The sequence below is a fragment of the Marmota monax genome, unplaced genomic scaffold (assembly GCF_021218885.2).
Source record: "Marmota monax isolate L192 unplaced genomic scaffold, Marmota_monax_Labrador192_F-V1.1 WCK01_AAM20220418_F8-fsc00107, whole genome shotgun sequence".
Classification (NCBI taxonomy): Eukaryota; Metazoa; Chordata; class Mammalia; order Rodentia; family Sciuridae; genus Marmota; species Marmota monax.
Genome location: NW_026693761.1, coordinates 5,185,781 through 5,200,346, shown reverse-complemented (window position 1 = coordinate 5,200,346; position 14,566 = coordinate 5,185,781). Strand labels below are relative to the sequence as shown.

The 14,566-nt window shown below is 41.3% G+C and overlaps 1 protein-coding gene and 1 gene segment (V, D, J or C); both read left to right on the top strand.

Annotated features, from left to right (window-relative positions):
• Window positions 1–14,566, top strand: part of LOC124103944 (T-cell receptor gamma chain C region C7.5-like) — a 92,583-nt gene that overhangs the window by 20,566 nt on the left and 57,451 nt on the right.
• Window positions 2,912–4,037, top strand: LOC124103972 (testis-expressed protein 38-like). The gene is made up of 2 exons (XM_046460646.1): window positions 2,912–2,948; window positions 3,463–4,037. The coding sequence occupies exons 1-2, from the start codon at window positions 2,912–2,914 to the stop codon at window positions 4,035–4,037; spliced, it is 612 nt and encodes a 203-aa protein (XP_046316602.1).

Here is a 14,566-nt window from a genome sequence, read left to right as displayed (position 1 = left end):
GGAAACATCAGCTATTAGGGGTCTATGAGAAATCATTGTACAAATCTTGTATATGGGGAAAGAGGAAGCAGCTCTCTCTACACTCAGGACTCCTGGCTGGGACGAAACAAGCTCAGCATATGCCCTGAAAACTTTATATGTCAGCATTCTGCAAAGAAAGCCAAAAATCCCGAATAAGAGGAATAGACAGTTAAAACGAGATAATACCTGCTTCCTGCATCTACAGAGAATGAGAAGCTAGTATTTCCCACAATCAGCAAAGGAAAAAGTAATTATTGACAATTATTTTACATCTATTCTGTTAATACAAGTTGGATGTTTGAGAACATTCAAAAAGTAGAGGGACAAAATGTTAAGTGAAAAATATGAAAACTCCACTCCTACCTTTGTTATAATCTACTTTCAAACAAGGCAGAAATTAACGTGAAAAATTCTTACATTGGACACTTTTCTCATATTGATACCTTTTATAGATTTCTTACCACATAGTATCCATGCATATAGTTTTTCTGAAATTACTGCAATGTGATCTTGCTCCATTTCTCTCTTCTAAAGATCAGGTTGTGCTATTAAGAGCAGAGATGCTGTTGAATCCCAATGAGGGAACACCAGGGGGCTCCAGGGCATGTTTGGGGGGTAGACTTAGGACCTCAGCTCCCACACCCTGTTTCTGGTGATTCCTGACCCTGGGGTCACAGTAGGATGGACCAGAACACCTAAATCTCAACAGACATTGATGAAAAAAACTTGGAAAGAAGTTTTAAAAAATTTAAGGAGTGATCATCTGTGAAAGGATGGATCATTTTAACTTCTTGATAATTTACTAGTATTTGTGCATTTTAACAAAAATCTTCTACTGAATATAAAAATAATAATAGTTTAACAACATATTGTTTTTCTACAGTTTAAAATTGCTATGTCATACTTTGAATATACACTTTAAAGACTTTTCTGGAGTCTTTCTGCTCTATTTATCTATCTCATTCTTCTTACATCCTTACCACATTATGTCAGTAGCTCTGCTATTACCATTAGTATCTACCATGCTAAATGTCTACAACTAGGTTTTAGTCACAGTCTCATGTTTATGCATCCTTTAAGAATATATAATATGCCCTATTTTTAATATAACCTAGAATAAAAAATAAAATTTTATGGTGAATTTGATTAGAATTGTAGTCATTTACATATAAATTTAGTAGGTATAGTCTTCAGTATTACTGTACTTTTTATCTTCTTGAATTTGCCTTTCCATTTATTAAGGTTTTATTGTGGGTCTTTGGTAAAACTTCACTCAGTGCTGTTAATAGATTTCTCACATTTTTTGTATAAATGTAATAACAAATTTTAAAATTAACTCCTTTTCCATTTTATTAAATTTTTCATGGCTCTAGAAATACAGACAATGTTTGAGGCTTCTGATAATTCTTCTTATGATCTTATAATAAGGGAAAAACAGGGCAAAGGGATTGAATGGTCTATGTCACCATTCACACATTTACTCAAGGTGCAAAGTATAAATAACAGCTCCAAATAATAAAAATAATGAGATTGTTGGTTTCAAAGAAAATCTTTATAACCAATGAATCAATCAACCAGTCATTCAAAGTTTAAAAACACTTTACAAGTCTTGGAATAAGCAGCCAATGAAGTGTAAAGTATCTGCTCACTGATAAAAATAAATACATTTATGTATAACATTTAAAAACCCCACTTTCTGAACATAATTTTTATCCAGTTCTCTTGTTCTAATTGGGCTGGTAGTTGTGAGCTGAGTGGGGACAAAACGTAATCCTGTTCCAGGTTAGGGATGGGGAGAAGGGGATGGAAAATATGTTGATTTTAAAATAAGCCTCAGTGGCAGAGCATCAGGTTAATTTTTTCAGTTTAATTTATACTTATCTGAACTTTAGCTGTTCATGGTAGGTGAGTGGTATTATTTAAAAGGGCATCACTTTTATACCAGTTCAAATAGAGCAGATTTCTAAAAATAATATATTAAACCTGTAGAACACTATATTTTCCACTTTATACAAATTTATAGTTGTTGAAATCAATTTGATTCCTGTCCCTGGGACCAATTTGTTTCAAATTCATCTGCTTCAGAGTTCTAGAAATTGGGGAATCAACTGAAAGAACTATTTGTATCAGAGTTGGGGAGCTGACCACCTGGGAGGATAAGGAGGTGTTTGGTGGTGGAAATGTGGTGAGCGACACTCCTGAGTGAAGCAGCAGTCTGAGCCAAAGTTTAGAGGGGAATAAGCAGGGTCTGTGGGAATCTGGCATGCCCAGGGCTGAAAGGTATATGACGGGTGGGGAGGGAGACGGAGCTGGAAAGAGAAGCAGATCACATACAGGGGAGATCCCACAGGACCTAATAATGCCCAAAAAACACTTGTTGAAGAAACAAAACAGAGATGGTAGGAGCCAAAGGAGGAGGTTTGGACCACATGGTTCTTCTAAGCCATTGTGTTCCCTGACAACTAAGTAAGACACTTCTCGAGGGTAGGGATGTCCAGTGCACACTGTCCTCCCTGCCCCACTCCCCACTGGAAAATGGCTCCCTAACAACTGAAAACACAAGTAGAAGCTCCTGAGGGAGTAAGGACCCTTTCCTGGGGGCTTCCTGTGAGTTCACCACACAAAGTTGGGAACAGACAATTCTATGGTGGACCAGTCTTTCATGGAAGACAACATGCTCATGAGATGTCATAAGATGGAGTCCCTTATTCCATCAACTGCCAACCACTCTACAAGCACCAGCCCAAGAATTCCTGAGGCTCAGAACCCGGTGATCTCATCTTTAGAGAACAATGGGACTGGGACCTTCTGGGGACTCCCATTGGTGGGCAGAGTAGTGGGTGAGTTCACTCTTTGCAGAGCTGTAGTCCTGGTAACCAGAGTGAACTTTATGGATTCACGAAAGGAGGACCTGGGCCTCCCTGGCCGTAAGTACACCCAGACCTTTTGAGTGTGAGCGACAAACTTTCAGGGAAGACCCTTTGCATGGATGGGGTGGTGGCTGCCTGAATGGAATGCTATTTAGTTAAGAGACAGACTCCTCTAGGAAACTAAGGACTCCTTGAAGGCAGAGACCATGTTCTGCCCAAGCAGAAAAGATACAATTGAGGTCCTTGCCCTTAGTGAGGCTTCTCGGTCTGAATGACTGCATGGGTCCTGGACTGGGAGCCAGAAGGCCTGTCTTGAGTCTGGGCAGGTCTGGCCACTCTACACCTAGTGTTCCTTATCTGAAAAAGGCTAATGGGGTCTCTTATGTGCCCTGCAAATATAGCTTTGACTGAATCAGGAAATTATTAGGCATGTCTTTGAGAAGGGTGGGAAGGAATGAGAGGAAGAATGAGCCAAATCCAGGAGAGCAATGAGAAACAGTTCAGGTCCCAAGTTAGAGCTGTCAGTCAGCTTGTCTCTTTTCTTTTCTTTTTTTTTTTTTTACTGCCTCAGCATGGGTCCCATGGTACTTCGGGTTTTTGGGGCTCTGCACCGTGATAACTGGTGGCTGCATGCTCTTACTCCACTGGAGGAAGAACCTGCGGAGGAGACAGCGTGCCCAGCAGTGGGTGGAGGTGATGAAAGCTGCCACCTTCAGTTATAGTCCACTGCTCTACTGGGTCAACAAACGACGCAGATATGGCATGACGGTGGCCATCAGAATAGACCCTCCCTGGGCTGTTGCCTATACTGATATTCAACTCGAAATTCCGGATCTTCCATCAGAGCCGCACCCCCGTGAAGACAGGCGTCATGCCTTCAGAGGCAGCAGCCCCGAGGCAGAAGACCCTGTTCCCCTCCAACCTGCTCTGGTGGTCCCACAGCAGCCCTCACCTAAGGGGATGCCAGAGCGCCAGACCCCATCGCCCTTCCCGATTGTCTTTCCAGATATCCCCTCTGCCCCTCGCCTCAGCACCCTGAACTTTCCTCACATGCTGTCCCACCGGGCCTCCTACCCCTTTCTCAAGGCTCCTGAAAGGCAAGTCCACTTCTATTCCCTTTCTGCACTGGCCCAAGGGATGAACTGACCCAATGTATAGACTTTTACTTCAGGGTCGAAGCCTACTGTCACTGAAAGTGAAAGCTTCAGGGGCCAGGTATTAGAAAAAGGAGTCAAAGTCAAGCCTGTGATCCTGATACACAGGTCATAACCCATATAGATGTTACATAGTAAAGTTTTTTTGAAAAATCAGAATCATTTGCGTCTCATTTACCAGTAAGAAGGCAACGTCCTTCCCCAGTGTGATGGTGGCACAAGTCTCACCAATACAATGGGAACTGGAGGCTGGCTCTGAAGAGACACATTGAGCCAATACTTGTGGATGAACTCAATTTCCTCCATCAAGTATTCAATGTGTTCAAGACCCTGGGCTAGGTCCCCAAAGGCACTGCTCTTCTGCAGGATGGGAAGTAAAATTGCCACAAGAGTAACGGTTGTCAATGGCACATGGCTACAGCAGTCCGCAGTGGCTATGCCACTGGCCAAGCAAGTCATCATGAGGTCAGTGAACCACACCACACTATCTGCTGACTGGGTGATATCTATGATGTATCGATTCTTAGCTGGTTTTTCTCTACATTATTTCTAACAGAACAACACTGCAAAATGGTTATTATGATTTTTCTTTTACTGATGAGGAGACAGCTTCCAAGGTTTCTTTTTTGTTGTTATTTTCTCTGAGCCTCTTCTCCCATGTACATCTGCCTGGCATTACAGTTCCTGCTCTTCCACCCCATGGTATCCCTTCCCTAATCACATCTTCTTAAAACATCCTTGGTGAATGAATGCTTCACTGTGTGTGGAGTGTCATCAGCTTGGCCTGCAGATTTGCTTACTGGAAGGGCTGGTGGTAACCGCCTAATATTATATGGAGTAACACATCCAAAGCATGTAACTTAAGATATCCATGGCTGCACAAAAGTTGAGTCCCCTGTCATTCTTCTACATGGGAATATTAATAATTTTTATACTTTCTGGATAAGGTCCAAAAAGGAGACACAAAGATAATTATGTGATATTTGCCCCAGTTTAAAGATAAGAAAACATGATCTGTCCCCAAAATTTTTCCCATTTACTCTAAAAAATGAGCAAAACCACTTACCATATTTCATCTAAACTTTAAATGTACATGGCCCTGAGAGAAGTGCCTGTTTTTGCCTATTTTGTGGTGTGTGGTGTGTGTGATTGTGATTCTCAGAAGTTAGTAAACATGTAGCCAATCCCCCGACCCCTGTGTGGCCTGAAGGGCTTAGATCCAGCAACTGCAAAGAAAGCCTGATTCGTATCTATATGACCTCTAGCAATGTATTTTAAGCCATTTTTATTTTTTAAAGTTAAGTGGAACCATTTGTTCCTTGTGTAAACATGATCTTATATTGTATCTCAAAATACAAAACAGGACTAAGCAGATCTTCTCTGGAAGAACAGGGGCAGAGGTTCACTTCTCCCTCACCTTGGCCTCTCTTCACCTTGCCCCCTTCAACTCTGCAGAGACCTTAAGCCCCTGACATATAGTCTTCACTTCTTCCCATCCAAGACTCTAATTATGAAGGTAGATTCTAGAACATGAATTTGTGCCAATGACCAGTTAGCCCCTGCTTTCAAAGGAGGAGAGAAGCCATAAACATAAATCAAAGAAGATTTGCTTTCTCTTAAGAATGAAGGGAGTGGGGGGAAGCTTCGTAACACACAGTGACAAAAAAATGTTTTATTCATATAAATTAAAATGGCTATCACTGATATGAAATGAAGCTCAAACTGAGTTTAAAAAAAAAAAAAACTTGAATTCACCCCGTAAAATGAAACAAAATTGCTTATATGTGACCAAAATAGCTCCACTAGAACAAAAGTAGATTTGCATTACTTCATATGAGAATACAAGTTAGGTTAGGTTCATGTAACAAAAATTACATGCTCTGTAAAATCTCAGAATACCCAAATGTGTTCTGGTTTGGATATGATAGAAACAAAATCTAGTTGGTGTTGGTAAGCAAGCCAATGAGATGCACAGCAATCAAAAAGCTGTCAATAAAAACTACTTGACAGGCCACTGATCCCATAGGAGTCAAAATTCTCCACTGTGACCAGCAGCACCAGCACAGGGGGGTGGAGGGGTTATGTGCAGCAATGCAAAGAAAGGAAACTGCTGTAGAATGCAAAACAGCCAGCAGCAGAGGAAGGGTGTCCACTCCTCAGCTTTGTTGCCTCAGACCCATTCTTGGGTGCCAGGTACATTGCAGCATCTTGAAGCCAGGCACTTTATTCCTCTGGGAATTCTACAAGACCTGTTGCCTCTCTAAATAATGGAGAGGCTCTTTAAGTAAACATTATGATGCCAGATTATATATATATACATATAATCAGAAAGCAATGCTTTGGGAAACTAAAGAAAGAAGAAGTAGGAGCTGCCACACAGAATAGCTAAAGGATTGCAAATGAAATCCAAACTCAGATCACTACCCAATCTTTCTCAGAGAGCTGAGGATGTGGCAGTTGATGCTTGACTATAGCTCAACACAAGGACTAGGCTGGGTAAGTGAGGACCCCATACAGATATAAATCCCACATTCACAGTAAGTAATTGGTTTCTGGGGCTTCTAAGCTGGTCTTCTTAACAAGAACAAAGGAAGTTGAGATAAGGACCTGTGTCTGGAGACATGACAGTTTCTCTGGCAGAATGACAAGGGATCACAGGCCTGAGTGCAGAATGGGTGCATGTGGCAATGACCCAGGGATTCCATTCCTAGGCATATATTGGGGAAAGAAAACATATCTACAAAACCCTGCACAATAATATTCACAGCAGAATTATTCCTAATAGTCCCAATGTGGAACAAATCAAAAAACTCATGAATGGATAAATAAAATGGGCTATGTCCATACAATGGAATATTACTCAGCCAAAAAAGAAATGAAGTACTGCTACATGCTACAACATAAACAGACCAGGACAACATTACACTACAAGAAGCATACCCAAGGCCACATATTATGATTTTGTTCATAGGAAATATCCCAAACCCAGCATCACTCCAAAAAGACACTCCAGTCCCATTAATCATCACTCTCACTGTCTTCTTCTACCAGCCCCCAGTAACTACTAATCTACCTTTCATCTCTATGGATTTGCCTATTTTGAACAGTTCTTATAAATTATATAAGATGTGACCCATTGTGTCACAGTACAGGAACAAAATAGTGGCTCCATAAATATTTGCTGAACCAGTGAAGAAGCAGTATAGAAAGAAAGAATATATGGTCTAGGAAAAGGTCACACAATTTTAGAGGTAGGAGAAATGTCATCTAGTCCAAATATCTAATTTTGTAGGTGAGGAAATCTAGATCCCCCAAAATCCTGGACTGACCCCCGGATAGTCAGACATAGAGTGACAGAAGTGAGAATTAGAACACAAAAGGTTTGATTTACAATGTAGGAGTTTTTGTAGACTAACTCCTCAAAATAAAAGTTCCCTTTTTCTTTCACTTCATCTAATATGATGCAGTGATCAGTACCTCCTTAGGTGTAGGGCTTCCTTACTTGCTTGTGTCTAAACATGGTTGAGACTTTTTCTCGTGTTTTAGGATGAATTTGTTCCAAGAAAAAGACCCTAATCATTTCTCAATATAACCAGGCCCTTTCAACCTCTAGTATTTGGTTACTACTATTGTTTCTCCCTTTGAGCAGGTGTTTTGTGGAGATCTCCTACTAAAGTACAAGCTCTCTTAATTTTGAAAGCTCACAAGCTGGCAGCCCCAGGAAGTATGACTCTAGAGTTCACCCATTCTCAGAGAATAGCTCTGACATGTATTGTATCACCTTATTCTGATTCATTATCTAAAAACTAAAAAGATATTTCACAACTATAGACTTTAGGAACAGAACTCTAAAATGTCTTTTGCTTATATATTTGTTTGGATACTGGATCCACAAACGTATTATTCACTCTTGTTTGATATGTTTTCTCTATGATGAGGATTAATGATCTTCTTGACAATAAATATTTCTGTGATCCTTTGAGGGAAAAAAAATTGACTCCAGCCTTACCTCTTGACTTCTACCTCACTCTATTTTATAATCATGGAACAATTACTATTTTACCCCTTCAGTTTGTGAATCCAATTCAAAGATTAACCAGCTGTTGCTTTTTTAATTGAGAAGTAAACCATCTTTCCCCCTCCATTCCAAGTGAAGCAAAACCCACAATCTATTAAGTTTGTCCAAAAAAGTTATGCTTGATAGACTAATGATTTCTTTTTTTTTAATACTAAGAATTTCTATACATTTTCATCAAACTTCTAAAACCATAGTTTTTACAGGAAAATCTATCAACTGAACAATATCCAACAGATGAATTCTGAATTTCAACTAGATGACCTTTTTTTACATATATATGATATGAAGGATAGCTTTGCTCAAAGGAAGTGCACATCAGAAAAAGTGGGTTCAAAAGATTTGTAAAGCTAGAAGGGAACAGTGATTTCCTCTAGTATAAATCCGACCCCTTCATTTGAAAGAAGAGGAAAGTGAACTTAGCAAAGGAAGGACAGTCTTCTCAAGAAATAGTTGTAGAACAAGAGAATGTCCCAGCCAGAGAGAAAGGAAGGAAAGGGGAGGGGAAAAGAACCTCACACTAAAACTCACACCAGATACAAATATTAATTCAAAATGATCATGGATTAAAATGTAAAACATAAAGCCATAAAGAAAAGGAAAGTGAAGCTCAGCAAGGGAACTTGGTTTGCCAGAGTTCACCCAGTGACTTTGACTTGTCACAGAGCTTGTTTCAATACATTATTTTTCACCAGCTTAGCCCAGCCCAGCCTTCCTGGGCGGGGCGAGGCTTCCTCATAAATAATCATAGCTCTTGACATATATTTCATATGGGCTTTCAGGAACAGGAGGCGGAGTCAGTCTCATGAATATGCAAAGCAGAGGAGATTGGCAGATAACGCTCTCCTGCCAGGCGGGGCCCCTCACAGCCTGCTCCAGCTCTCAGTAAGGAGCCCTCCAGCAGCCATTGCTGTGTCTCTCCAGCCTTTCTGAGGGCTCTTGTCGTGCTCCCAGGCTGGAGGGACCCACACCAAGCTCCTCCCGCCTCTGGAAGCTGGCATCTCTGACTGCCGCGCCTGGGTAACCTGTAGGTCAAAGACAGCCTCCTGGAGCTTCTGAGGGAGCACTGCCCTCTGAGGTGAGGCGCCAGCTGGGCGGGTGAGGTCCCAGGGACCTTGGTCTCCTAGGTCAGGCCACTGAGGTGGGGTCCCAGGCAGACCCGAAGCCAGCGCAGTGCGACGTGGGCCAGGGCTGACTAGACTCTGGAGGGACCTGGGGGCCAACAGAAGGATCCAAAGGGCAGAGCGCCTCAGTTTTCCAGGGCATCTCCCACCTCTTCCCCGCCAGTGACCCTCTATGTGTAATTATGAAAATGAAACAAACTGTACCTCGAGTCCCCTTACCCTGCCCCTGAGCTGAGCCCCTTCTGCAGAGGTCGCCCCTGGCTGCAGCAGGCAGGGAAATCAAGAGGAAGGGGATTACTGTATGTTTACTTAATTTACATCTAAGATCACCTCTGCAATCACATAGGGCAGGATGGTATTTTTTAAAATGGTGTTGGAATAACACCAGCATGGAGGATATGCAGTCACTGGAACTCTCATGCATGCTATTTGTTAGTTCCTTATGAAACCAAACATGCATACAAAGCATGTGCTCCAATAGTGAGCCACACCCAGCCCTATGTATAACTTTTCCTCTCAGCATAATGTTTAGGAGACTTAGCTGTGGTGTTCTGTGTACTAGTACTTTATATTTTCATTATTGCTGATCATGGTCCATTGTATGATTATATAAAAATGTTTTGTTTTCTGTTGATAGATGTTTGTATTTTGTCAAACTTTTGGCTATCAGGAATAATGCTGCCAGGAAATGTTCTTGTAGAAGTCATTCATGGGCAGTGAACTAATCTCTCTTGAGCATGTGGTGTAGTCCTGAGTCCTAGAGTAGGTGTATGTTTGGTTTCATAAGGAACTAACAAAGAGCATGCATGAGAGTTCCAGTGACTGCATATCCTCAGCAACCCTTGAGAATGACCATTGAAATTCATTAACCATTTTGCTGAGCATCTGTTTGTAGTTTTAATCTGCATTTCTTGGGTCATATCCTGAGCACCCCTAGGATCTATGTTGGTTGTTAGAATGTATTTTGTGAAATGCTTGCTCAAGTGCTTTGTTCATTTTAATGTTGAAATAACTTTTGCTTATGGATTTTTAGGGTTCCTTTGTATATTCTCTATATAGATTTTGTATTAGTTGATAGCTGATGTATTTACAGCCTTAATGATATCTTTTGATAATGAGATGTTTATGATTTTAATCCGGGCTGATTTACCAATTTTCTGTTTTGGTTTAATGCATTGAGTCCTGCAATATAAGAAATCCTTACCTACCCCAATCCAATATCAGAAAAAAATTTGGTTTTGATTTTTTATATAGATGTAGACTAAATCTAAAAAACATTTGTGTGTGTGTGTGTGTGTGTGTGTGTGTGTGTATAGCTTGGATGAAGGACAAGAGTTTATTATTCTCCATGCTGGTGTTATTCCAACACCATTTTAAAAAATACCATCCTGCCCCATGTGATTGCAGAGGTGATCTTAGATGTAAATTAAGTAAACATACAGTAATCCCCTTCCTCTTGATTTCCCTGCCTGCTGCAGCCAGGGGCGACCTCTGCAGAAGGGGCTCAGCTCAGGGGCAGGGTAAGGGGACTCGAGGTACAGTTTGTTTCATTTTCATAATTACACATAGAGGGTCACTGGCGGGGAAGAGGTGGGAGATGCCCTGGAAAACTGAGGCGCTCTGCCCTTTGGATCCTTCTGTTGGCCCCCAGGTCCCTCCAGAGTCTAGTCAGCCCTGGCCCACGTCGCACTGCGCTGGCTTCGGGTCTGCCTGGGACCCCACCTCAGTGGCCTGACCTAGGAGACCAAGGTCCCTGGGACCTCACCCGCCCAGCTGGCGCCTCACCTCAGAGGGCAGTGCTCTCTCAGAAGCTCCAGGAGGCTGTCTTTGACCTACAGGTTACCCAGGCGCGGCAGTCAGAGATGCCAGCTTCCAGAGGCAGGAGGAGCTTGGTGTGGGTCCCTCCAGCCTGGGAGCACGACAAGAGCCCTCAGAAAGGCTGGAGAGACACAGCAATGGCTGCTGGAGGGCTCCTTACTGAGAGCTGGAGCAGGCTGTGAGAAGCCCAGCCTGGCAGGAGAGCATTATCTGCCAATCTCCTCTGCTTTGCATATTCATGAGCCTGACTCCGCCTCCTGTTCCTGAAAGCCCATATGAAATATATGTCAAGAGCTATGTAATGTTTTGAACAACTAATAAAAAATAAATAAAAATAAAAATAAAAAAAGAGAAAAATACATTATTCAAGAGGAAGCATAACCTCGCTTAGACACAAGCAAGTAAGGAAGCCCTACACCTAAGGAGGTACTGATCACTGCATCATATTAGATGAAATGAAAGAAAAAGGGAACTTTTATTTTGAGGAGTTAGTCTACAAAAACTCCTACATTGTAAATCAAACCTTTTGTGTTCTAATTCTCACTTCTGTCACTCTATGTCTGACTATCCGGGGGTCAGTCCAGGATTTTGGGGGATCTAGATTTCCTCACCTACAAAATTAGATATTTGGACTAGATGACATTTCTCCTACCTCTAAAATTGTGTGACCTTTTCCTAGACCATATATTCTTTCTTTCTATACTGCTTCTCCACTGGTTCAGCAAATATTTATGGAGCCACTGTTTTGTTCCTGTACTGTGACACAATGGGTCACATCTAATTTATAAGAACTGTTCAAAATAGGCAAATCCATAGAGATGAAAGGTAGATTAGTAGTTACTGGGGGCTGGTAGAAGAAGACAGTGAGAGTGATGATTAATGGGACTGGAGTGTCTTTTTGGAGTGATGCTGGGTTTGGGATATTTCCTATGAACAAAATCATAATATGTGGCCTTGGGTATGCTTCTTGTAGTGTAATGTTGTCCTGGTCTATTTATGTTGTAGTATGTAGCAGTACTTCATTTCTTTTTTGGCTGAGTAATATTCCATTGTATGGACATAGCCCATTTTATTTATCCATTCATGAGTTTTTTGATTTGTTCCACATTGGGACTATTAGGAATAATTCTGCTGTGAATATTATTGTGCAGGGTTTTGTAGATATGTTTTCTTCCCCCAATATATGCCTAGGAATGGAATCCCTGGGTCATTGCCACATGCACCCATTCTGCACTCAGGCCTGTGATCCCTTGTCATTCTGCCAGAGAAACTGTCATGTCTCCAGACACAGGTCCTTATCTCAACTTCCTTTGTTCTTGTTAAGAAGACCAGCTTAGAAGCCCCAGAAACCAATTACTTACTGTGAATGTGGGATTTATATCTGTATGGGGTCCTCACTTACCCAGCCTAGTCCTTGTGTTGAGCTATAGTCAAGCATCAACTGCCACATCCTCAGCTCTCTGAGAAAGATTGGGTAGTGATCTGAGTTTGGATTTCATTTGCAATCCTTTAGCTATTCTGTGTGGCAGCTCCTACTTCTTCTTTCTTTAGTTTCCCAAAGCATTGCTTTCTGATTATATGTATATATATATAATCTGGCATCATAATGTTTACTTAAAGAGTCTCTCCATTATTTAGAGAGGCAACAGGTCTTGTAGAATTCCCAGAGGAATAAAGTGCCTGGCTTCAAGATGCTGCAATGTACCTGGCACCCAAGAATGGGTCTGAGGCAACAAAGCTGAGGAGTGGACACCCTTCCTCTGCTGCTGGCTGTTTTGCATTCTACAGCAGTTTCCTTTCTTTGCATTGCTGCACATAACCCCTCCACCCCCCTGTGCTGGTGCTGCTGGTCACAGTGGAGAATTTTGACTCCTATGGGATCAGTGGCCTGTCAAGTAGTTTTTATTGACAGCTTTTTGATTGCTGTGCATCTCATTGGCTTGCTTACCAACACCAACTAGATTTTGTTTCTATCATATCCAAACCAGAACACATTTGGGTATTCTGAGATTTTACAGAGCATGTAATTTTTGTTACATGAACCTAACCTAACTTGTATTCTCATATGAAGTAATGCAAATCTACTTTTGTTCTAGTGGAGCTATTTTGGTCACATATAAGCAATTTTGTTTCATTTTACGGGGTGAATTCAAGTTTTTTTTTAAACTCAGTTTGAGCTTCATTTCATATCAGTGATAGCCATTTTAATTTATATGAATAAAACATTTTTTTTGTCACTGTGTGTTACAAAGCTTCCCCCCACTCCCTTCATTCTTAAGAGAAAGCAAATCTTCTTTGATTTATGTTTATGGCTTCTCTCCTCCTTTGAAAGCAGGGGCTAACTGGTCATTGGCACAAATTCATGTTCTAGAATCTACCTTCATAATTAGAGTCTTGGATGGGAAGAAGTGAAGACTATATGTCAGGGGCTTAAGGTCTCTGCAGAGTTGAAGGGGGCAAGGTGAAGAGAGGCCAAGGTGAGGGAGAAGTGAACCTCTGCCCCTGTTCTTCCAGAGAAGATCTGCTTAGTCCTGTTTTGTATTTTGAGATACAATATAAGATCATGTTTACACAAGGAACAAATGGTTCCACTTAACTTTAAAAAATAAAAATGGCTTAAAATACATTGCTAGAGGTCATATAGATACGAATCAGGCTTTCTTTGCAGTTGCTGGATCTAAGCCCTTCAGGCCACACAGGGGTCGGGGGATTGGCTACATGTTTACTAACTTCTGAGAATCACAATCACACACACCACACACCACAAAATAGGCAAAAACAGGCACTTCTCTCAGGGCCATGTACATTTAAAGTTTAGATGAAATATGGTAAGTGGTTTTGCTCATTTTTTAGAGTAAATGGGAAAAATTTTGGGGACAGATCATGTTTTCTTATCTTTAAACTGGGGCAAATATCACATAATTATCTTTGTGTCTCCTTTTTGGACCTTATCCAGAAAGTATAAAAATTATTAATATTCCCATGTAGAAGAATGACAGGGGACTCAACTTTTGTGCAGCCATGGATATCTTAAGTTACATGCTTTGGATGTGTTACTCCATATAATATTAGGCGGTTACCACCAGCCCTTCCAGTAAGCAAATCTGCAGGCCAAGCTGATGACACTCCACACACAGTGAAGCATTCATTCACCAAGGATGTTTTAAGAAGATGTGATTAGGGAAGGGATACCATGGGGTGGAAGAGCAGGAACTGTAATGCCAGGCAGATGTACATGGGAGAAGAGGCTCAGAGAAAATAACAACAAAAAAGAAACCTTGGAAGCTGTCTCCTCATCAGTAAAAGAAAAATCATAATAACCATTTTGCAGTGTTGTTCTGTTAGAAATAATGTAGAGAAAAACCAGCTAAGAATCGATACATCATAGATACCACCCAGTCAGCAGATAGTGTGGTGTGGTTCACTGACCTCATGATGACTTGCTTGGCCAGTGGCATAGCCACTGCGGACTGCTGTAGCCATGTGCCATTGACAACCGTTACT